General features: G+C 40.7%; 1 protein-coding gene across 2 annotated transcripts in view; it reads left to right on the top strand.

Moving 5' to 3' along the window:
• The first annotated feature begins 3,544 nt into the window (after positions 1-3,544).
• The window catches only part of kcnk12 (potassium channel, subfamily K, member 12), a 41,745-nt gene continuing 19,160 nt past the window's right edge, over positions 3,545-26,129 (top strand). The window contains exons 1-3 of one of the 2 annotated variants that reach the window (XM_048203912.1): positions 3,545-4,706; positions 4,923-4,999; positions 5,088-5,512. In XM_048203912.1, coding sequence (XP_048059869.1) covers positions 5,173-5,512 — 340 coding nt within the window. In that variant the 5' untranslated portion in view covers positions 3,545-4,706; positions 4,923-4,999; positions 5,088-5,172. The remainder of the gene's footprint in view (positions 4,707-4,922; positions 5,000-5,087; positions 5,513-26,129) is intronic. The other variant, XM_048203911.1, reaches the window with a different exon arrangement.

Raw genomic sequence — 26,129 nt, 5'->3', positions numbered from 1 at the left:
ATAAGTGAGCATACTGTATCTGTAGATGAGAGCTGACTCTGCCGCCTGTTCTTTGCAGAATGACACTGGATCGATAGACTTTCCCAATGCCAAACTCTCCACAGATCTATCTCAGCCCCTCCACTGCTGTCAGCCCTTAGAGACGCACTGTCATTTAATCGCTCAGGTAATTATAAAAAGCAACTTTCAGGGTGAATCTTGACAAGATAGATGCTACCATATGTTCTCTGCCTGTGCTGCCTAAGCAACATCAATAGAGTAGAGAGACAGATTTGGTCTCCTCTTTTCTCATCAGCGTGTTCCCAGCCAAGCCAAAATATACAGTATAGGCCTATGCATGACAATATTGATGCATGCAGTGACGAAATTAGTACAAAATGAAAGTAAGTGAGTATAAGTGAACATGAAATCAACATTTATGCTTGCAAATTTGCCCCTATTTGGGTGTTTACAAAAACACGCTGTTTTTGTGTGTGTCCCTTTAAATGCAAATGAGCTGCTGCTCCCGCCCCCCTTTCCAGAAGAGGGCGGAGCTTTAACAGCTCAACAACAACAAAGCTGGAGAATCTCACGCAGCCAAAATGAGGAAAGTGTTCAGCCTTACATTGTTCAAACCGGAGTCGACACTGATGGAGAGACTCAGGAAGAAGTTACAACTTTTAGACGTTTCTGAATGGTTAGTGGATAAATTGATGTAGTTGCTGTGGAGTTGATTCAACTCATCCACTAGCATGTGCCGTCATGTTCATCTTTTGTGTTGAATTGACCCTCGTTTGTGAAGCAGTCCGGCGTAAAATGACGGCATGACAACAACACTCTACTACAACAACTCTTCCTCTTCTCTAAAGCAGCCCAACATGGCCCCGCCCCCTTTATTTTGTGTTCTCGGGGGCGGGGTTTATGTAAATTTTAGGGCTAGTGATGTCACCAACCTGGGAAGAAGCTTGTTGTAGTCCCTACCAGCCATTTGTTGTAGTCCTTAAAAAGTGATTTCTGTAAAAGAAAATATCTCTCTTTGCATTGAACTTTGAGTGTCGTAACTTTGCAAACGTTGTTTATGCTCAAACAGCAACATTACACACTAACAAAAGTTAAAAAAGTCAAATCATAGTCAAGGATTCCTTTAAACAACAGGGAAAACAGCCATATATTATTCGATTACATTTACGCATTCAGCATTTATCATAGCACCAAAAAAACAGTGTAAGAAACATATTTATGGCCAAAAAAAAAAATGTGATCAGACACTTCATAAGTGTTGCAAACGCTGGCTGCAATAAACACACAAAGACAAATAAGTACAAAATAAATAGTATTTTAATAAATCCAAAAGGAAAACTAGAAATCCACAACTAGGTATGACGACATGGAACAAAGAACAAAAAAAAAAAAAACTAAGGGTTCAGATACAAAGGGAAAAAAATGAGGGAACAAATAGATAGATAGATAGATAGATAGATAATAGCTGTCACTTGGGGCGATACCCTTTAAAAAGGTTCTAAAATGTACCATTTAGGTACTAATATTTTGGTACCAATAAAACTAATATTATACTATTATGACAAGTACTAATTTGCACTCTTTAGATAAAAAGGTGTACCCAGTGACAGATTTTGTACCTTTTTTTCTGAGAGTCTAACATAAAACTATTTCAAAATCCATAATTCATGGTCATATCAGCCTGAGTGAAATATTGCGTTCATGTTACCTTGCTATAACATTTGATTAATGTTATTTTATGCTATGATTAACTCTAAATTCATGTATTCAATCAAAGGGGCCTTCTATATCACAAGTGAAGCTCCAGAAGAAAGGGAAGTCAGTCTGGGTAAGCTGATGAATCAAGTATCATGTCTCCCCTGGAGCAAAATGGGGTTAAGTGTTTTTTCCAAGGACACAGTCGTGATAGAAGAGATCTGTAATCTCAATCACTCTTGTTCCAGGGCGACCTTCTCCTTCTTGCAAGTGATTGTTTTTAACCTTTGTCTTTCCATCTGTTAGACGACTGCATCTGTACATAAATGGTTGGAAAGGTTTATCAAACTGTACAATGCTGTCTTTATTTATTTATTGGGCAGATGCTTAGCCAAAGCAATATACAATTCTGCTAAACACCTCATTTTGTGTTTCACAGAAGAAAAAGTCATTAGTGTTTGTATGAACATATGGTGAGTAAATGAACTTTAGTTAAGGGTCCAATTCTCACTGTAAACTATTAACTAAGACTTTGCTTCAATAAACTCCTAATTACTGCTTATTAATAGTTAGTAAGCTAGTTAAGTTTAAAGGGTTTGTTCACCCAAAAATGAAAATTCTGTCCTTTATTACATACCCTCATGCCGTTCATGCATTACACTTGAATTACTTCTAAATGTTTCTTTTTTACTTCTAATATTTGTTAAGCAAGCTCAAATGTAAGCAATATGTATTAAAAATGATATCAAATATGCTATAATATGGTTGAAAATATAGGAATTATCATGCAAATCATTGGTATTTAAAAAAAAAAGATTAGAGGATTTAAGTTAATCCGTATACATTAATTCATGTATGAAATGAAAAAAGAGAAAAAATGAAAAAAAGCTAGTATAGTAAAAGTTAATCAACCCATTTGCTGGGTTAAATAAACAATCCAATTTGATGGGTAAAATTAAAGGGTTAGTTCACCCAAAAATGAAAATTCTGTCAATTATTACTCACCCTCATGTCGTTCCACACCCGTAAGACCTTCATTCATCTTCAGAACACAAATTAAGATATTTTTGTTTAAATCTGATGGCTCTGTGAGGCCTGCATAGCCAGCAATGACATTTCCTCTCTCAAGATCCATAAAGGTACTAAAAACATATTTAAATCAGTTCATGTGAGTACAGTGGTTCAATATTAGTATTATAAAGCGACAAGAATATTTTTGGTGCGCCAAAAATGATTCATGACGCTCCGAAGCTTCCTGAAGCAGTGTTTTGAAATCAGCCATCACTATATAAGTCTTTTTTTTTTTTTTTTGGCGCACCAAAAATATTGTCTCTTTATAATATTAATATTGAACCACTGTACTCACATGAACTGATTTAAATATGTTTTTAGTACCTTTATGGCTCTTGAGAGAAGAAATGTCATTGTTCCCTATGCAGGCCTCACTGAGCCATCGTATTTCAACAAAAATATCTTAATTTGTGTTCCAAAGATTAACGAAGGTCTTACGGGTGTAAAACGGTACGAGGGTGAGTAATAAATTACATTGTTTTCATTTTTGGGTGAACTAACCCTTTAAGTATTTGGTAGGATTAATGGATGTAGAATATGGTCATGCAGAACAAGGCATTAATAAACCTAGTAATATGCATGCTAGTAACCAAATAGTTAATAGTGAGAATTCGAGTAAAACTAAACTAAAGTGTTACCAATGATTCTTATATGAGTGCACAATTCCTTTAAGTAGATGGATTAATCAGTAAATCGTTACTGTATGACCTGAAATTTCAGGAAAGAACTGATTATCTTGCAGTTATTGCATGAAATGCTTTGGATTTTAAACATTTCATTGCAGTCAAACTCATCTACTGTCTTGGGACTCACACTTGGCAGTGGCAATGGTGGCCACAGGTAATTATGCCATCGATTAATTGTCAGAAATAACAGACCCACCTCTTACAGTGCGCTCGAGCAGCTCTATAGGGCGCGCGGCAGTTGTAGTAGCGCGTGCCGCATCGCTTCCTCGTGATTTGTGCGGAGTCTGTGGCAAAGCAAGGCGCGCTAGGGGCGCGACATGGACTTACTGAGGAATGGAATCAACATTTATCATTATCGCGTTATTGTCGACAATTTTTACCTCATCGTCGGCAATTTTTACCTCATCGTAGATGTTTTTGGCGGTTTGTCGAAAAAGAGCGGGAAAAAGTGCAGCGAGCGCTCTTCAATTCAACGTCTTCAGGAAAAACAAAGATGAAATAAGATTTAAAAAAAAGCTTGCTTGTTGTTTGAATTCAAGCATTAAAACGGAATAAAGGGGATTTTTATATCCTTCTAAAAGACACTCGAAGTAGAAGATAACATTATGTGTCAAATAACGTGAAAAAATATAGTATTTTTCTTGCTATATCGATAAGGGGACGTAGCCTAAACCTGCCTTTTAAAGAAAAAAATGTTTTATGTATATTTCAAACGTTCACTGACTATAGATTTAATCTAACTTTGTTAAACGTCAAGCTAGTAAAGTAACAAGCACTATAGCTGTCCACAGTAGCCTATTACTGTAGAGTAAATCACCATAGTATTACTCTAGTGCGCACAGATTTGATCTGAAGCAGATCAGCCTCATTAGGACTGCGGGCTTCAAACATCCCACAGCGAATAGACCTGATCTGAGATCTGCCTCACAAAAAAGTGCAAGAAATCCCCCTCATATGGTCGCTAAATGTCTTTATTTGCATTTACCCCGCTGTGTCCTTCACTGAAGCATAAATTAATGTGATTCACGGGACGAGAGATTTTGCGCAGCGACCCAAAGGATGAGCTGGATGCTTCATCCGCATCATGGAAAAAGCAGGAGAACACACTGCTGCATCCCTGCATTAAAACCAAGGAGTCTTGGAATTTCATCGGCTGAGGATTTTAGCCTGCAACCGAACACTTTATAGATGGATTTATGTGGATAAACAACCCATGGGATGGAGACGGGGAGAACTACTTTAATGAGCACGAGGGTGAGTCTAGTTATTTAACCAACTAAATCTGGATCCACAAGTGGTGTATTTGATGGAAATTTACCTTAAAGAATCATTGGACAGGTTATTTGGCATGCACATTATGCATTTTATTTAATGCATGCCAAATATAGTATTTTTCTTAAACAGAAGAAAGCCAAATAAAGACTTGCAAAGTTCAAAACTTGTTTAATACAAATTTGTGCAATATCCTAGAAGACTGGAGCGTCCTAAAGCAGGAGCGCGAGAGGATTCGTGTCATTGAAACAATGGCAAATGGATAAATTAAGCTGGTAAGCGTCTTAAATGAAGGCTTTCTCTTTTCTAAAACTTATCTGGCGTGTTTGATACGTATTTTTCCCGTCATTAACGTTATCTTAGGAGGTCTTGGAGTGTCCTCGAGAAGCAGCTCTAGAGGATCCATGTCATTGCATTGGTCCACTGCGCCGGTGGTGCTGAAATCTGGATGATGCCGGCGCTGCGACTGCAGGGCTGCCGCTCCCTTCACATTAACGAAGACAATGGGCGCTTTCTGCTGCTCGCCGTGCTCATCATCGTGTACCTGCTGTGCGGCGCTGCGGTCTTTTCCGCCATCGAGAGCCCGTCCGAGCTGCGAGCGCACGGGCGCTGGAACCGGACCCTCCTGAACTTTAGCGACACGTTCAATATCAGTTTGCAGGATCTGAGCTCCTTCCTAAAAGAGTACGAGGCTGCGATTGCTGCTGGAGTTCGGGTCGATGCTCTTCGACCCAGATGGGATTTTACTGGGGCGTTTTATTTTGTTGGGACAGTGGTGTCCACTATAGGTAAGTCATCGAATGCATGATTTTCTGCTAAAAAAATAATCTTCTTGGGCGATTAGAAAAAGATTTCAGTTGTTCCCAATTCAAATGGCTTCTTCTATTGATTATAAAATTACAATGGAAGCTGATCAAGGACTTAGTTGTCACCATAGGTCTCAAATCACATATTCAAACTTGTTGTGTCACAATCGGTTATTGGGCCAAATTAAATGTGAGGTATTTTCAGTAAATAATGGTTTTCAATCTGTAACTTCTGTAACTGACTTTAGATTTAGGATAAGGACTATGTTCATGGTGCTTTTGTTTTTCTCTTTTGAGCTTGGCAGTGTAAATCACTGTCCGCTTTCATTGTGTGGAAAAGACTTGAGAACATTATTTTGTGTTTCATATAGGAAAAGCGTGAGGAAGAATATTTGAACTATCAGCTAGTGGTGAACTAGTGCAATTGTTTGCACATATTTACTGTTTAAAGGAATACTCTTTTTTTTCACCAAAGACTTATGTCAAATGCAATCTTAATGCTAGAGCAGGATGGATTCTGATTGGCTGTCAATGTTTTTTTCAAAAACTATTTTTTCCAATGTCATAGTTGTGGTGTGGACTCGGCTTTTCTATTACATTTAGAATGATTTTTAAAGGATTAGTTCACTTCAGAATTAAAATTTCCTGATAATTTACTCACCTCCATGTCATCCACGACATTTATGTCTTTCTTTCTTCAGTCGAAAAGAAATTGAGGTTTTTGAGGAAAACATTCCAGGATTTTTCTCCATATAGTGGACTTCAATGGGGACCAACGAGTCCCAAATGTCAGTTTCAGTGCAGCTTCAAAGAGCTCTACATGATCCCAGACGAGGAATAAGAGTCTTATCTAGAGAAACCATCGGTCATTTTCTAAAAAAAAAATTAAATTTATATACTTTTTAACCACTCATCTTGCAATGCTCTGTGATGTGCCACGCATTACATAATCATGTTGGAAAGGTCACGCGTGACGTAGTCGGAAGTACCGCGGTAGGGTGAAAAACTCCATCTAATTTTTTCCTCCAACTTCAAAATCATCCAATATCATTGTTTTAAAATAACATTTGACTTAGTCTTTGCACGTTCGTTTTGTTCGATGATTTCCATGACCTTTCCAACATGATTATGTAATGCGTGGCGCATCGCAGAGCATGCAAGATGAGCATTTGTGGTTAAAAAGGTATATAAATTGTTATTTTTTTTAAAGAAAATGGTCGATGGTTTCTCTAGATAAGACTCTTATTCCTCGTCTGGGATCATGTAGAGCTCTTTGAAGCTGCACTGAAACTGACATTTGGACCTTCAACCCGTTGAACCCCAGTGAAGTCCACTATATGGAGAAAAATCCTGGAATGTTTTCATTAGAAACCTTCATTTCTTTCGACTGAAGAAAGAAAGACATGAACATCTTGGATGACAGTAAATTATCAGGAAAGTGAACTAATCCTTTAAAACTATGTCTTCTATCGTCCTTGCATGAACAGTCCTTAACACTTTATACCTAGAATAGAACTACAAGACACACAAATAGAAAATAGTACAGCGAGTGCTATTTTTATTTGGCAGCAACAGCCTCTGGCACCTTGCTTGACCCCATGACCTTTCGTAGAATCTCACAGCGGGCTTTTGCCTTGCCAAGACAACATTTCTTTGCTCTCTGCAGAGACTTCACTTTTCCATTGGCATTTCCCCAGCATAAGTCCTCTGAAGACCAATAAACACCCTCTAGTGTTGACACTCTCACGGGTACCAGGCTGCGAGGAGGTGTGCGGCCAAGCCAACTCCCTGCTGGACTTCTGCATTCAGGACCAACCCTCAGGCTTGCGGTTTGCTGTGGGGCTCATGTCCCAAAAACCAAATGTGCTGATGCCCACATGTCCTGGATAACATTTACCCTGTTATAGGTCACTAAAGAGCAAGTACCCCTTCGAGGCAGCCCCCTAGTTATTGTGTATTTGCTTCCTACAGCCCTTGGCTCCTGTTTTACACTTTCTATCTGCAGTGAATAATCAATAGCCATGCACTTTGTAGTTCTTTCAACTCAGAGTAATGTATTCAGCAGTACTGTCACTGCATGCTTCATGCAACCTTGCATATGGACAATCAGTAGTCGCCTTCTCAGATGAAAACTGAAGCGAATGTGGTGTAGCCATTCTCGTTCAGGCTTAAATGCTATCCTCCTCATATATTCTTGTTATTTCCACTACCTCAAAACCATCAGGATTGGGGTAGGGTTGCACGAGACATTTGTATGTTCTTAATTAAATTGGAACGTAAAGTCCACACTAGAGGCTACTAGCTAGTTTGTAACTTACTCTGTACTTAATTTGGTTGCACCATTTGTTCTAAAGGCAGAATGTAGCTAGTAAAATTGGAAGTTCAAATCAGATTGGCTGGCTTTATTGACCATGTTGATAAAATGAGCAATGTTGAGGAAAAACTAATCACTGGATTTACCAAAGTTTGCAGGTGCATCAAAAAGATACTCATAAGGCACACCAAGGCGACGGTCGGCCATCGGCTAGATTTGTGGTGGGTTACACGTTGGGCTTTGAGAGTGGAAACACTGATTGGATGTTCAGTCAGTGCACAAGAATAAATGTGAAAGTGATGAAAGTAAGTCAAGTGTAAGGCTGGTCTAATGTTATGTTATCCTACCCGAGCATTCCAAAATGTGAATATTTTCATAACAACATGAGCCGCTTAAAGGATTAGTTCACTTCTGAATTAAAATTTCCTGATAATTTACTCACCCCCATGTCATCCAAGATGTTCATGTCTTTCTTTCTTCAGTGGAAAAGAAATGAAGGTTTTTGAGGGAAACTTTCCAGGATTTTTCTCCATATAGTGGACTTCACTGGGGTTCAACGGGTTGAAGGTCCAAATGTCAGTTTCAGTGCAGCTTCAAAGAGCTCTACATGATCCCAGACGAGGAATAAGAGTCTCATCTAGAGAAACCATCGGACATTTTCTAAAAAAAATAACAATTATATACTTTTTAACCACAAATGCTCGTCTTGCACTGCTCTGTGATGCGCCACGCATTACGTAATCATGTTGGAAAGGTCACAAGTGACGTAGGCGGAAGTTCCGTGGTAGGGCGAAAAACTCCTCATTTTCTCCTCCAACTTCAAAATCGTCCGACATAGTTGTTTTAAAACTTAAGACTTAGTCTTTGCACTTTCACTTTGTTCGATTTCCTTGACCTTTCCAACGTGATGACGTAATGCGTGGTGCATCTCAGAGCAGTGCAAGATGAGCATTTGTGGTTAAAAAGTATATAAATTTTAATTTTTTTTAGAAAATGTCCGATGGTTTCTCTAGATCAGACTCTTATTCCTCGTCTGGGATCATGTAGAGCTCTTTGAAGCTGCACTGAAACTGACATTTGGACCTTCAACCCGTTGAACCCCAGTGAGGTCCACTATATGGAGAAAAATCCTGGAATGTTTTCCTCAAAAACCTTCATTTCTTTTCGACTGAAGAAAGAAAGACATGAACATCTTGGATGACAGTAAATTATCAGGAAATTTTAATTCTGAAATGAACTAATCCTTTAAAATGAAGAAAGTTATCAACATAACTGATATCCAAAATGGTAAGCAAGCGCTGCTTTGTTTACGTTTCATATATCTGTGTATATCTTATATATCCTTTCACCTTTTGAATGACAAATGGAGACTATTGATATCTGCTGATATAGACAGTTAATTCTTTACACGCAGGAACAGAATGCACGGGCTAGTTTGCATTTGTCTGTTGCATGTGCTCTGTGTTCAAGTCCAGACGCAGCCGACGCGAGGAGACAACACCGCTGCTAGTTTTGTGAAGTCAGCTTGATGCGTCCCAGGCTATAGATACTTACATACACTTACACTGGATCAAGAAACTAAGTGATAAACATGCCTTTAAAGAGCGCAAAATGCTGTTCAGTGCCAGGTTGTGGAAAAACACAGTAGCTGCATTGAATTTGCAGAGAGCCTGAAATTAAAAAATGATGCAGTGCCTTATATATTGGATCCAACAGGAACGGCTCAACACACTTATGTGAGTAAAAAAAATTAAATTGTGTCACTATTGTTTTTTTACAGATCGTTTGATATGTACAGATTATGTGTACAGTGACCAGTGATTTCTGATATACAGTACAGTCCAAAAGTTTGGAACCACTAAGATTTTTAATGTTTTTAAAAGAAGTTTCGCCTGCTCACCAAGGCCTCATTTATTTAATTAAAAATACAGTAAAAAACAGTAATATTGTGAAATATTATTACAATTTAAAATAACTGTTTTCTATTTGAATATATTTCACAAAGTAATTTATTCCTGTGATGCAAAGCTGAATTTTCAGCATCGTTACTCCAGTCTTCAGTGTCACATGATCCTTCAGAAATCATTCTAATATGCTGATCTGCTGCTCAAGAAACATTTAATGTGTACAATTGTACAAAATATTTGTGTACAATATTTTTTTTCAGGATTATTTGATGAATAGAAAGTTCAAAAGAACAGTGTTTATCTGAAATCTAATCTTTTGTAACATTATAAATGTCTTTACTGCCACTTTTGATTGATTTAATGCATCCTTGCTGAATAAAAGTATTCATTTCTTTAATTTCTTTTCAAAAAAATAAAAATAAAAATTCTTACTGACCCAAAACTTTTGAACGGTAGTGTATAATGCTACAGAAGCTTTGTATTTCAGATAAATGCTGTTCTTTTGAACTTTCTATTCATCAAGGAATCCTGAAAAAAAAAGTACACAACTGTTTTCAACATTGAAAATAATCATAAATGTTTCTTGAGCAGCAGATCAGCATATTAGAATGATTTCTGAAGGATCATGTGACACTGAAGACTGGAGTAACGATGCTGAAAATTCAGCTTTGCATCACAGGAATAAATTACTTTGTCAAATATATTTAAATAGTACACAGTTATTTTAAATTGTAATAATATTTCACAATATTACTGTTTTTTTACTGTATTTTTAATTAAATAAATGTAGCCTTGGTGAGCAGACGAAACTTCTTTTAAAAACATTAAAAATCTTAGTGGTTCCAAACTTTTGGACTGTACTGTATAATGATTCATGTACAGTAAGATGTTTTTGTCTCATAATCGTTTATTGTCAGAAAATCAAATCAGTGACTAAACGCTCAACTTCACATTGTTTCTCTCAGTAGGATGAAAATAATCTGTTATTTAAACGGTGATTAAATTATTTATAGAAAGCGATCAAAGAACGCTCCCTTAACAATCGCTGGAACTGTCAATCAAACAGCACGAGTTTATCAGCGACTCATGCCAAAACTCACATTTTATTCAACAAATCTCTTATTTACATGGCATTTGCACTGTTAGTTATGATGAAAGAATTCATTAGTGTGCAGAAATTGAGTTGCAATGACGAAATCACTGCTTTCATGAGCTCAACAACATGTCTGTGATCGACTACATGTTCATCACTGCAACCTTTCATGCCACAATCTAAATATAATGCCATAGATCTAAATGTTCGAGAGAGTAATGCTTAGCTATTTCATATGCAAACATGTCAGCCAATCACAGCAGTGGGTGTTTACACTGAAGTCTCACAGCAGACACGCCCCTTAAAACAGAGTGTTCAAATCAGGGTAGGAAAAATGCCTTTTATTTCTAAATTATGACCATTTTTGATGTAAAAATCAGTCATACTAACATTATACAGTAAGTGCACCCCAGGAAACATTATAAAATAATAAAATAATGCAGTTCATGACCCCTTTAAAACAAAGTCTTCTCAGAGCTTTATCATAACTACTATTTCAGATTAACTGGCCGCATGTAAAACAAACATATTGGACTGTTCGATGTACGTGCTCTGCAGGACTTCTGAAAAGCAGCGCAGTCTAGCAAGTGTGCTTTATTTAGCAACTAAGCTTAAATTAATGTGTGTTTTGTGCATTGTACTTCCATCTCAGTCTCCATCTTCCTTTCATCTCAGTGTGAAGTCTCTATATACCTCCCGCCTCCAGAAGAGCTTCAAAGTCAGTGAATGAGAGGTGCTCGGGCTTTGTCATGATGGGGGTTTTCTAGGGACGACGCAAACACTTCCTCCTCATCTAAGCCAAACCCTCTGCCATTTCACACACAGTGAGTCACAATCAGACTATTTTTATAGGGGACAAAATTGATTCACAGATGCATCATTGATTCAATCAATTATTTCTCAAATGATAATGATAATCTGAATTATTAGTTATTGTGTTTGTTGGAAAATTAGTGGCATATAGTGTTGCAAACAAAAAAATGCTGCGGTAACAAATAAATAAATATGAAACGTACTGACCCCAAACTTTTGAACGGTAGTGAACATAAAAATGTGCAGAGGCAGAATGAATGTACTTTCACTGGAAATGTTGTGTCTCATGCTCAAATGTTTATAACTTTCATGCACCACAAAAAAGATGCATGTTGATTGACAACCACAAATTTTAAGATGCACAATTTCATTTAGACAGAATGAAAGTCACAGAGTGCTTTATTTGACCTATTTATTCTATTTCAGTTCATGGTTGTGAGCAGAAGTATTTTAGTCTTCATGCAAAATTTAAGTATCAGAGCAGCTTCAGCTCAGGGTGAGAGGAAACTTTGTGTAAGACAGGCGGTTAGTAACATGCTCTCAGTTGTTAGAAACTGATGCAGAGCTCTGGAGACGTTTCTGCAGGCTGCAACCATCACTCATCACTCATGTCAGCAAGACTGGAGAGCTTCATTAGTGCCCAGACACTAACAACTGAGAATCCTGCTTCACGCATGAACACGTCTGCTACTATTAATAGCACCACTGTTTATCAATTATAAACCTTACTTTTGTTTAACTTTTTCATTAATTTAATTTAGGAGACACCAACTAAACAGCCTTAATGACTGTATGCAGAGCTGGATAATTAGATGTCACAACCCGATCTCACGGCAATTCGTACGTATTTTACGAGGTGGCTAATTACGTATTAGTGATGGGTGATTTCGAAACACTGCTTCATGAAGTTTCGATTCAGTGGTTCGGAGCGCGTATCATGCCAGAGTCACGTGATTTCAGTAAACGAGGCTTCGTTAAGTCATAACTGTTTCGAAACGTTAAGAAATTTCAGTGGTTCACCACTGGGGGGCGATCTCTGTGAATCCATGAATCATGCGGATTAACTGAGATCGCCCCCTAGTGGCAAACCATTGAATATGTGTTTGTGTGTTGTTGTTTTTTTACGTGATCTCTGTTCAGTTTTATACATTTGTAGATGTTTTAGTATTAGACATTAGTACAATTAAAAGAAATAATAGTCTCTTATTGGCCTGTTTAGCTGAGCCATCCATGGTACAAACAAAACAAGCCCTGAAAATTGATAAAAGAACACATATTATACAGATACGTCATGTCTAATCTTATTAGATGATTAGTTAGTTGCATTTGATATATTTTACTTTCAATAAAACATGCAATGGGTTTGTAAAAGGTGTTTTTATGCATGGTTTTGTTGCATTTTCACTGTTCTGACCAGCAGGGGACATCAGCGAGTGGCGTTTGGAATGCTTCGAAACAGTGAATCATTTTTCGAATCAATTGATTCGAAGCTTTGATAAGCTTTCTCATCACTAACTCGTATGTTTTTTGCCAAATCGTACGTATTTTACCGAAGTTGCCAAAGTTCGTATGAATTTGTACAAATGACCTACCCCTAACCCCGCCCATAAACCTACCTGTCTCTGGAGTTTAGACAAATCTTATGAATTTGTACGAGTGAGAACGTACGTATTAGCCACCTTGTAAAATACGTACAAATTAGTCGTGAAATAGCGTTAGATGTCACGTATAGTCAAGTACAGGGGTTTTCAATCTTTCAGATGCCACAGACACCCATATATGACTATCCTTGTGCGAGAGACCCCCAATCCTAAAATTTTTCTTTCATTTTATACAGTAAAAAAAATTTAATATTATAAATATTATTTGGAAAAAAATTTAGTTTAGATGTTATTTATTTATTTAGTCGACATGAAATGGAAATTGCAATCAACTTTTGTTCCCTATATTGTGATGTACGTATATAACAAGAACAAATGTAGGGCGGGGCTTGATTTTGTCTGTGGGGAATTGATTGGATGGTTGTGGTTTGCTATTGGTGGATCTCATGTGAGTGACAGGTTGCCCCGCCCTCGTCTTTAGAGAAGAGATGAGATTCTGCAAGAGGGAGAAGATATTTGGATTAAAGATTACGAGGAACATGAATTTAAAACAATGATGTGCACAGATCATTTATTTATAATAAATGCTGCAATATTATAAAATAATAATTAGTTTCGTATGTTTTATTTATTTCAATCAAAATTTTTTTTATTTATTCAGTTTTTCTTTTTCCATTTTTACACTGGATCCCAGTTTGTAAGATGTTTATTGTGTTTAGTTTTGAGAACAGCATGATAATGAAAGGGTTAGTTTCATTCTCGTATCAAATTTGTCTCTGAGGTTTCTCCTACAATTCCTTAGGAGCAGTGTTGCCAAGTCTGCGGTTTTCCCGTGAAATTGGGCTACTTTTACACTGAGGGTTGTTTTTCATGCCCGCAGGTTGAAGCGACCCCAAATAACATGATATTTAGCCCCTGGAATGCAAATTTTACCAGGGGAACCCCACCAAAAATGCAGATTTTACCCCCCAGAATGCGATTTTTACCATGGGACCGCCTCTGAAATGTGATTGGTCTAGTTTTGGGCTAGTTTTGAGTAGCGATTGGGCGGGTTTTGTTGTGAAAACCTGGCAACCCTGCTTAGGAGAAATAAAAGTAGACACAAATGAATCAAGTGATTTGTATTGTTTTTGCCAATGAACATTACAGTTCTGTGTTTAATAATGTTTTAGATGACTGTCTGAATGATGAATTATCAGTGTGTGGAGGCGACTGCAGTGTATATAAATCTTGGCTTTGCTGGCTCCTCTTGGAGACTTGCTTAGGAGACAGAATGGAGTTCTCAATTGTGTGTGTTTCATTTTGTGCATCAATGTTTTTTCCTAAAATAAAATAGAAAGGAGTCAAATGCTGGCACAAAGTAAGAATATAGCTATAAAATGCTTGGCAGAATAGTGTTTGATTGCAGACTTTCGGTATCTTGGTAAAAGAGCGCAGTTTGGGACATTGCAGAGATCTCTTCTGAAACACATGCAAGAATCGTTTTCTCAAACATCTGAGTCTCCACTTTTTCTGAAGCTCTCCACTTAATCTTACTGCCATGTGGGAGCAATTGAGATATAAGGAATAAGGAAGATCTCATTTGTGATTTTTATTCCCTATGGGAACAGTTTCTGGCCTGATACAATGTTGGAACATTTTATCAGACTCTGAAAAGGCACATGGGCAAAAAGCTTAAAATAAGTTGACGAAGCAGTTTTAAATGAGTCTGGATCTGGCCATCTCCTCCTTTTGACCTCTGTGATGATCTATTGGGTTTGGTTGGAGGATGGTGATAGAGCAGAATACATACAGCAGTCATGTGAGCTCAGCCTATTACACGCCTGTCTGGACTGAGACTGATTTCTAGAGACTCTCGGGAGAAGACACGCCTGGGAGTCCCACAAGCAGAGGCGTGTTCGAGATTTTCGCAGTTTTTCCTTCCTCTGTGTTACTTGAGGGTTTTAGGATGGATGTCATCCCGTCTTGTCCGGTATTACTTGGTATTGTTGTCTTGTAAGAATATAACAATCATAATATGTAGAGATGCACAGATGTATTGGCCAATTTTTGATCGATTTAAAACCATCTGCATGTTGGATATAGTGTGAAAAAGGCAGATACCGATGGTTTTGATTACCTATGTGAAGGCATTGAGTTGTATAATGTCTGTTGCATAATTCAACGTATTTCTCTGAGTAAAAAAATGAAATGCATACTAAAACAAAATGAAACGTACAAAATATATTGACAGAACTGTCACTGTCCCGATCGGGCCAGTGCTGCATCTTCACCAAGGTTTATCATTTGCACGTGTTTTTAAGCCTCGCCAATTTAAATATTAAAGTGCAAGAAGTGTGAGAAGTTTTGTGTGCACATCCAAAGCACGCACGCAGAAAGCCACATCTCAGACAGTGCGAATACTGAATTGAGTTCTCTTTCACTTCTTCTTGCGCTTGAACTGAAAAATTCACATGAAATGGATCCCTGCAGCTCTTAAAGTGACAGCAGCCTAATAAACCCGCTAAAGTATGTCATTAATGTTAATCAAACAATGAATGATGCTCTTTACTAAATAACTTTTGCAACTTTAATAAGGATTAATATATATTTAATTTATACAGCAGTGTTACCTTACATTTTATTACTTTATTTAATTTCTGTGCCTGAAAACTATACTGTTAGACCTGTAAAGACTCTAAAAAATGTTTTAACAGCGATTTGGTTAAATGTTTGCCCAACCTGCTGTGTAGTTTTATTTAACTCAACTATTGTTTAAAAATTACTGTATTGCTGTTACGGTACTGGTGTAGAGAGACGAGGCAGATACGGATTTCCACAATACATATACTTTTACTAGAATAAACCAAGGCAGGAACACCAAACATACACGTTAACACAACAGAGAACGGACAAGGAGTGCAGGGAGTGAGTGCAATATATAGGAGTGCTGACAATAGCGTCCAGGTGCAGGTGATCCGTGATGATGAGGAACTGACAAGGGAAGTGAGTGCAGGTGAGGAGAACAGGAGGATCTTGGGATATGGAGTCCAGGGAAACAAGGGATCCGTAACAGTACCTCCCCCTCCCGGTAGGCGCGTCCTCGCGCCGTAGATGTAACAACCGGGAGGGGGGCGGGCGCCCTGGAGACCTCAAACCGGAGCAAGGGGAGGAGTAGACTGGAGTGGAGGTCTCCAGGGCAGGCTCAAACACCATGGCGGGTCAGGAGCCGTGGGCAGCCATGGCGGGTCAGGAGCCGTGGGCAGCCATGGCGGGTCAGGAGCCGTGGGCAGCCATGGCGGGTCAGGAACCATGGGCAGCCATGGCGGGTCAGGAGCCGTGGGCAGCCATGGCGGGTCAGGAGCCGTGGGCAGCCATGGCGGGTCAGGAACCGTGGGCAGCCATGGCGGGTCAGGAACCGTGGGCAGCCATGGCGGGTCAGGAGCCGTGGGCAGCCATGGCGGGTCAGGAGCCGTGGGCAGCCATGGCGGGTCAGGAGCCGTGGGCAGCCATGGCGGGTCAGGAACCGTGGGCAGCCATGGCGGGTCAGGAACCGTGGGCAGCCATGGCAGGTCAGGTGCAGCGGGCAGCCATGGCGGGTCAGGTGCAGCGGGCAGACATGTAGCGGGCAGACATGGCGGGTCAGGTGCAGCGGGCAGACATGGCGGGTCAGGTGCAGCGGGCCGCCATGGCGGGTCAGGGACCGAAGGCTTCATGCCGTAGTGCCCAGGCGGCGCAGAAGGACCGGCGGGAGATGGCGGAACCAGCGGCTCCGCCGACCGAAGCGCAGCCGGGGCTCCAGAAGGCCGCAGTGTAAGACAGACGACATACAACAAAGTGAACACTGGGGAGAGTGAGGAGGCCAACTGGAGCTGAGGGACGGAGTGACGGAGCCAAGACGGAGGAGTGCAGTCCAGAAGTGAGGGCAGGCCGACGAAGGAACAAGGTGTGAACGGGGGCAGGATGGAGACTGGTGCCACTGGTGGACTGCTGGACAACGGTGGAGCAGAGGGAGGTTGGAGCCGGGGTGTAGGTAATCGCCCAGAGGTCCGAGGTGGAGATCTGGGCGAGGGGGCTTGAGGTGGAGGTTCAGTGTAAACACAAATGGATGGAGGTGGGAGAGGGAGGCAGGGAGGGTAAACAGTCTTAGGGCTGTATGTAGTTTCAACCACAAAGTTCATAATAGGGGCTGGTTCGGCGGCGGCGGCTGGAGCGGCAGGCTCGGCGGCGGCGGCTGGAGCGGCAGGCTCGTAGGCGGCGGCGGCTGGAGCGGCAGGCTCGTAGGCGGCGGCGGCTGGAGCGGCAGGCTCGTAGGCGGCGGCGGCTGGAGCGGCAGGCTCGTAGGCGGCGGCGGCTGGAGCGGCAGGCTCGTAGGCGGCGGCGGCTGGAGCAGAGGGCTCGTAGGCGGCGGCGGCTGGAGCAGAGGGCTCGTTCATCCCCTCAAATACAATTAAAATCCCCACAGGCACTGGAGTTGGCTCTGTGGGGACTGGAGCGGGCTCTGGAGAGACTGGAGCGGGCTCTGGAGAGACTGGAGCGGGCTCTGGAGACACTGGAGCGGGCTCTGGAGACACTGGAGCGGGCTCTGGAGACACTGGAGCGGGCTCTGGAGACACTGGAGCGGGCTCTGGAGACACTGGAGCGGGCTCTGGAGACACTGGAGCGGGCTCTGGAGACACTGGAGCGGGCTCTGGAGATACTGGAGCGGGCTCTGGAGATACTGGAGCGGGCTCTGGAGATACTGGAGCCGCTTTCTTCCTCCTCCTCCGCTTACTGGGCCCAGTAGAGGCATGTGGGTCCAGCATGGGGCAGGCAGGGAGTTCGCTGGAAAGGTATGCGGAGGAAGCCGGAGGTTGACTGACTGGCCCGGCCAACCGTGTCTCTGGATGGACTAGAGACAGACACCCATCCTGAACCCAATCCACGATAAATTTGGAATCATTTAACCATAAAATGGAATTTATGGTTTCGCTTAAGGAGAAACGATAATCGGGTTCACTAAAACGGATGGTGTCATCATCTAGTCCATCCAGAAACAGGGAGATCAAAACTGCTTCAGGCCAGTCAGACACATAAGCGAGCTCTACGAACTCCTCCACATACCTCTCCAGCGAACGACCTACCTGCAGGAGCCCGATAAGGCGTTCGCTGGCTGTCAGGGTGAGAGGCGTTGGAGGAGCTGAATCCAGGGAGCCGGTGAAAGTCTCCATCTTTTTTTTTTTTTTTTTTTTCCTGTGGAAAATCCGGTCGTTCTTTGGTCCGTTCTTCTGTTACGGTACTGGTGTAGAGAGACGAGGCAGATACGGATTTCCACAATACATATACTTTTACTAGAATAAACCAAGGCAGGAACACCAAACATACACGTTAACACAACAGAGAACGGACAAGGAGTGCAGGGAGTGAGTGCAATATATAGGAGTGCTGACAATAGCGTCCAGGTGCAGGTGATCCGTGATGATGAGGAACTGACAAGGGAAGTGAGTGCAGGTGAGGAGAACAGGAGGATCTTGGGATATGGAGTCCAGGGAAACAAGGGATCCGTAACAATTGCTTGCTTAAAATGAACTCAAAGTATGTTTCAATAAATGAACATGTATTAATAAGTTTAATGAATAATAATTAAATAAACATTTATTACATTTTTTATTAATAAATGTTCACCTTTTGATTATTATTGTTGCCTCTAGTAATTATGTGTCTGATTTTTAATTTCCAGCCTTTTTTGGGTTCATTTTAATCCAGCCATATAGTAATTTTTAAATAATAGCCGAGTTAAATAAAACTGCCCAACCGCTGGGTTTGTCCATTTTCAACCCAACTTGGGTTGTTTTTAACCCAGCATTTATTTGAGTGCACTGTTTATTTCATAAATATCTTTGTTCTGTTGTATTTATGCTGGGCTGTTGAATCTTAAATTCAGGCCTAAATATTATTTTTTTGATTGTGTGAGTAAGTAATGGCTTTATATTGGTTTTTTTTTGGTGTGAACTATTCCTTTAAAGCTTGTTGACGTCTATCAAAGAGACAGTAGTGTCTACTGCAGGCAGTAAACCTGGGGGATTCCCATTGCAGCACTCCGTCTTTCTCCCGTGTCTTCCCTCCTCGCGTAGTAATCAGTGCAGTTGGCTCCGGTTACACCACAGTGAGCCGCGCGCTTTGATTGGATCATGCATCATTGTCTCCTCAGCGATGTTCTCTTTCTCCTCACACTCATCTATCAATATAACCTGCTCTGCTAATGCAGAGGAATGATTCCCTCTCTTCCCTGTCCCTCTTATCTCACTCTCTCTCCTTTGATTTCATTGTATTCCATTACACTCTGTTTGCACTGATGGACTTCACTTATGAAAAACACTTCATGTTACAGATCAGGGAATTATGATACATTGATTCGCCATCATTATGCATTAAAACATCATCTGGGTCAATGAAAAGCAGTGTTTCATTCAGAAAGAGCAATGTTGTTAACCAAGCTTTCTTTATACAATACAGTGAGTGCAGTGCTGAAAATAGATAGTAGTGTTCTGCTTACTGTATTTTGTAAGCTTTTACGAACATGTTTTGGTAGTTTTTTTAACCCCAAACTCAAAAAGGATATTTTTGCATAAAGAAAATTAAGTCTGTGTTTTTATGACAATTAAGCACACTTACCCTTCTAAAACACTTACTCATGTGTAATAGCGAGTGACCATTGATACTGTGAGTACACTCTAAAAAATCTTGGGTTATTTTTTCTACCTAAGTCCTGGGTTGATTTTTTTGGGTTATTAACCCAGTGTTTGGGTAGTTTTTGTGTTACCCAGATCCCGGGTCAGTCGTAACAACCCAGTGTTTGGGTAGTTTTTGTGTTACCCAGATCCCGGGTCAGTCGTAACAACCCAGTGTTTGGGTAGTTTTTGTGTTACCCAGATCCCGGGTCAGACTAACAACCCAGTGTTTGGGTAGTTTTTGTGTTACCCAGATCCCGGGTCAGACTAACAACCCAGTGTTTGGGTAGTTTTTGTGTTACCCAGATCCCGGGTCAGATGGAACATCCCGGCGTTTGGGTAGTTTTTGTGTTACCCAGATCCCGGGTCAGACTAACAACCCAGTGTTTGGGTAGTTTTGTGTTACCCAGATCCCGGGTCAGACTAACAACCCAGTGTTTGGGTAGTTTTGTGTTACCCAGATCCCGGGTCAGACGTAACATCCCGGCGTTTGGGTAGTTTTTGTGTTACCCAGATCCTGGGTCAGACGTAACAACCCAGCGTTTGGGTAGTTTTTGTGTTACCCAGATCCTGGGTCAGACGTAACAACCCAGCGTTTGGGTAGTTTTTGTGTTACCCAGATCCCGGGTCAGACGTAACATCCCGGCGTTTGGGTAGTTTTTGTGTTACCCAGATTCTGGGTCAGACGTAACAACCCAGTGTTTGGGTAGTTTTTGTGTTACCCAGATTCTGGGTCAGACGTAACATCCCGGCGTTTGGGTAGTTTTTGTGTTACCCAGATTCTGGGTCAGACGCAACAACCCATCGTTTTTTGTGTTACCCAGATCCCGAGTCAGACACAACAACCCAGCGTTTGGGTAGTTTTTGTGTTACCCAGATTCTGGGTCAGACGTAACAACCCAGTGTTTGGGTAGTTTTTGTGTTACCCAGATTCTGGGTCAGACGTAACATCCCGGCGTTTGGGTAGTTTTTGTGTTACCCAGATTCTGGGTCAGACGCAACAACCCATCGTTTTTTGTGTTACCCAGATCCCGAGTCAGACACAACAACCCAGCGTTTGGGTAGTTTTTGTGTTACCCAGATTCTGGGTCAGACGTAACAACCCAGTGTTTGGGTAGTTTTTGTGTTACCCAGATCCCGGGTCAGACGTAACATCCCGGCGTTTGGGTAGTTTTTGTGTTACCCAGATCCCGGGTCAGACGTAACAACCCAGCGTTTGGGTAGTTTTTGTGTTACCCAGATCCTGGGTCAGACGTAACAACCCAGCGTTTGGGTAGTTTTTGTGTTACCCAGATCCCGGGTCAGACGTAACATCCCGGCGTTTGGGTAGTTTTTGTGTTACCCAGATCCTGGGTCAGACGTAACAACCCAGCGTTTGGGTAGTTTTTGTGTTACCCAGATCCCGGGTCAGACGTAACATCCCGGCGTTTGGGTAGTTTTTGTGTTACCCAGATTCTGGGTCAGACGTAACAACCCAGCGTTTGGGTAGTTTTTGTGTTACCCAGATCCCGGGTCAGACGTAACATCCCGGCGTTTGGGTAGTTTTTGTGTTACCCAGATTCTGGGTCAGACGCAACAACCCATCGTTTTTTGTGTTACCCAGATCCCGAGTCAGACACAACAACCCAGCGTTTGGATAGTTTTTTCATGCAAAAACTTTATTAACATTACAAGTGAACCTCAAAAAAAAAAAACATATTAAAATAAAATAATACTTTTTAAAAAATCCATGTTATGACATTTAAACGTCATTACTCTGGACAAATAAACTCATCTACGCGCTTGTGTGCTTTAACAGCCTCAGTGGGTTTATAGTCACACTCTTGCAAACTATTCTTATTCAGACTTTCCAACACGTATGTTTTAAACCTTCTGCCGGCTTTAAAATTTTTTATTCATTTTTGAAGATTATTTTGATGAACAAAATGTGTAAGAAACTTCTGTTGGTTGCAGACCTTATGTTCTGCAATATTCTGGAAAAATCCTATTGGCAAGGGATTCATGGTTATGCTAACTTCCGGGTTGGCCTACAAATATACGGCATCCCTGTAGCACTCTATTCATCACATTGCCTTGTGCAATGCAGCTTTCCTCTTAGTTTTGCTCTGTTGTACATGGCACATTTTGGCAAATGTCATCCAGGTATTCCATGCATAGCAATGTGCAATATTGTGCAAAATAAACATGCTGCATGCTGAAAAAAATAGTACTAGTAGTATGGTAGTATGCTATTCTGAGCATAGCCGAGACTCTTGATAGACATTTATAGTTCTGCTTATCATCAGATATCCTGGAGCAGAGAGCAGCACCTTCTCTCTCATTCTGTTGTCGGTGTCTTGCTTTCTGTCTCTCTCAGTCCCTCGTTCACTCTCTCTCTCTCTTTCTCTCTGATCTCATGGGTCGCTCTGTAAAAACAGAGGGCTGGAAAATGTCAAAGTTAAAAATGGAAGAGGGCGTGTAGCCACATAAAAGGTGCGTGTGCTGTTCTCACCAGTGTATATTCAGCACAGATACTGAATAATATGTAACAGGACAGAACCTGATTAAAGAAGTGTCAAAGGGTGCTATATATATATATATATATATATATATATATATATATATATATATATATATATATATATATATGTGTGTGTATATATATCCTGTAAATGATTAATGTGAATGCTGAACTGACAATTGCTTTCCGGTGAACAAAACTCATGTTTTTTCCGTCTAACATCTTTTGTAAACATGTATGCGCACACAGACCAGTGCAGATAGACACAAACACCCACGCAGTGACAAATCAGTGTCAGGAACAAATGCCTGTCCCATTTGTACATTTATCTCTGCCCTGCATCCTCTCGGTCACCCCGCGGTTGCCCTTGATCCATGTACGTGATCTGCTCTGGCAAACACACAAAGACTGTAAATAAATCTCAATGCGGAGTGTTCCCATCTGAGGATGGCGTCTGCATACACAAACCCACCCGCTCACAGAGAATAAATCACACACAGCACAGCATATATGCTCTGTAGACGACAGCAATTGTTTTAAGTAAAACCACAGATTTGTTACTGTCACAGCATTAACCACAGACCACAATATAGTCTCATAAATGTCTCTCGCCAAATGTGCATACTTTTTGCCTGAATTATTACTTTTCAGACTAAAGCAGAAACTGAAATGAAACACAAATCTCATCAGTATCCAGCATACTAGTTTGATCAGAAAGGTCAGAACAGATGCATTTTTACACAGAACTAATATTCTGAGTGGCAAGCCAACAATCCATCATTAAAGGGAGAGTTCACCCAGAAAAGTAATGTGTCTGTTTACACTGTGCAAATAGCCTGCTTTGTTAGCAGAGGCTGTTTACACTAACTTCACCCACATTGTCTGATTGAGCCAGATGAAACTACAAAAAGAAATCCTACTTATAACAGGAGCAGTGGTGTGGAGAGTAACGCTGCATTCAAAATGGCGGTCAATGCTTGATAGAGGGCGTGACTGAAGCTTGGTGCTGACGCAACCACCATGGTGACAACAGCCAATCACATTACTTTCCGGTGTTGCATGAATGCAGTTGGCTTTACACACAGCAGTTTACACGCACAGCTCTTACTGGCCCACGACAGTTACTTTCACCCCCCTAAACCTCACTCCCATCCGGGTCACGGCACCAATGTAACCCCTTCTCTTTGAACCGCCCGCTTTAAGCGGGACTCGAACCCGGGTCCGCTGGCAAAGGAGTCGGGTTCTCTAACAAGGAGGCTGAAGATAGCAGTCTGTTGTATCTAGAGCGTCTCTTGAGATCAGGGGAGTGAGGTTTACAGCTCTTACTGGCCCACGACAGTTACATCTGCACTAGGGTATGTGCATAAGGTCATCTGATTGGCTGATGCCTGCATTGGCACTTGAAAAGTCAACGCCCCTTGTGAATGCACCGTGTGGCAGGTAGTGACTTTTGACGCAAGCGAACCAAGCGATCTCATTCTTCTCCCTTTTCCCATTACATATCAGCTTGGAGAAGAGTCTATTTTTAATAAAAAAAAATAAGAAAATATTCAAAAATGATATAGGGAAAAGAGTCATGCTGGGTTAAACACAACCCAAGTTGGGTTAAATATGGACAAACCCAGCATTTGGGTTGTTTTGACCCAGCAGTTAGGTTAACCTGCTGGTCAGTTTTATTTAACCCAACTATTGTTTAAAAATGACTATATGTCTGGCTTAAAATGAACCCTAAATAGGTTGAAAATTAAAAATCAGACACATAATTCCTAGAGGCAACAATGAAAATCAAAAGGTGAACATTTATTAATAAGCAATTTAATAAATGTTTATTGTTTAATTATTATTCATCAAACTTATTAAGAAATGTTCATTTATTAAACTTATTAATAAATGTTAATTTCCAACATATTTCGGGTTCATTTTAAGCAAGCAATACAGTCATTTTTAAACAATAGTTGAGTTTAATAAAACAACCCAGCAAGTTGGTCAAACATTTAACCCAGTCGCTGGGTTTGTCCATTTTCAACCCAACTTGGGTTGTTTTTAACCCAGCATTTTTTGCAGTGTACATATATTGTCATGCATATTGGAATAAGGGTGAGTAATTTCGTTTCCAGGAAAACTAGCACTCAAAAGAACTTTTAAAGTTGTAGTTCAGTCACTAAACATCTGAAGAAACACAATCTACACTAACCGAGGGGACAATTATACTGAGGTTTAGTGCCTTGATTACCCTGTATGACCTTGTCTTTACAGTTTATCACTTCTAAAAGTGGTTTTTGGTTTGTGTGTGTGTGTGCGTGCTGGATGATTGCTTGTTTTTGCAATATTCACCTAAGTGGATTTTCCTGTTAAAAATAAATCTCTGAATTAATGGTAAGAGCACAGTATTTCCAGGCTGCACTTGCCCTGTTTCTGTAATATAGTACAGGGTCATTACTAAAGCGGTCAGGAGCTTTGCGGATCCTGCACTTCTGAGCATTATTGAAACTTCGAGCATCTTTTCATCAAATTTAAAACTGTCAGGAGATTCAGCTTGAGAACTCTGCAGTGCATCAGCATTACTCTTCATATATCTGACGTGGTGTTCCCTCCCATGTGCCGGTGTAAATTTAGATGCCTGCGCTTCACAGAATCAAAGAGCTATTGTATCTAGTCTGTGCAAAGTTAGTCTCAGCTGGCAGACCTGTGGACCCGTCGCAGCCCAGTTACTGGCCATCTGATCGTCTGATGCTTATAGCAAACAAAACACTTTTTTTGCACCTTTACAGGTTTTTGTCCAGGAAAACTTACTAGCACATTTGAAAAAGAGCTAGTTCTTGGATTTGCTAAAGTTTGTGAAGTTGATGGCATTAAATTTCTTAGATATTTTAGTTATTATTCCTATTCTAAGATAATGTGAATTTTTGTTTGAAACTCATAGTATCAATGGTTATAGATTCTGTCTTTCTGTGCAACTGTAAACCCGAACAGTGAAATTAACCAACTGAAAGGACTTCATTTCACTCAAATATCACTGAAAGTTCACCTAACAGAAAAACACTATTATACTTCTTTCACAAGATGCAATATAAGTCTCTGGTGTCTCCAGAATGTGTCTGTGAAGTTTCATCTCAAAATACCCCACAGATCATTTATTATAGCTTGTCAAATTTGCCCCTATTTGGGTGTGAGCAAAAACACGCCATTTTTGTGTGTGTCCCTTTAAATGCAAATGAGCTGCTGCTCCCGCCCCCCTTTCCAGAAGAGGGCGGAGCTTTAACAGCTCACGCTTTTGTTGCCGAGAGACACCATTTTCTGCATCATTGCACTTGCACGGAACATTCCAGTTTCGGTTTTCAATCCGATCAAGTGTTTACATGTCCCATCGAATGGATTGGAAAACTTTTAAACATCCCCTTAAGACCCGTTCACACCAAGAACGACAACTATAAAGATAACTATATTTGCGTCCACAACAACGAACGATAGCAGTCTGTTTATTCTAAACTCATGTGATGTGGTTTTTAAAGCATGTACAACATTTTTTTGCTGTTCTTGTTGCATTAACAGGATTTGACCAGCAGATGTCCTCAGCATGCTATGTTTCGAGTGAATAGCTAGTGTAATCGATCTAATCTAACAGTGAATTTAGCTGACGAAGTCAATATAGTGGAATAAAAACAACGCCTAGTCTTTTCAC

This window comes from Megalobrama amblycephala, linkage group LG10 (genome assembly GCF_018812025.1).
Source record: "Megalobrama amblycephala isolate DHTTF-2021 linkage group LG10, ASM1881202v1, whole genome shotgun sequence".
Classification (NCBI taxonomy): Eukaryota; Metazoa; Chordata; class Actinopteri; order Cypriniformes; family Xenocyprididae; genus Megalobrama; species Megalobrama amblycephala.
The sequence above is the reverse complement of the archived record's forward strand: the minus strand, read 5'-3'. Positions and strand labels throughout refer to the sequence as shown.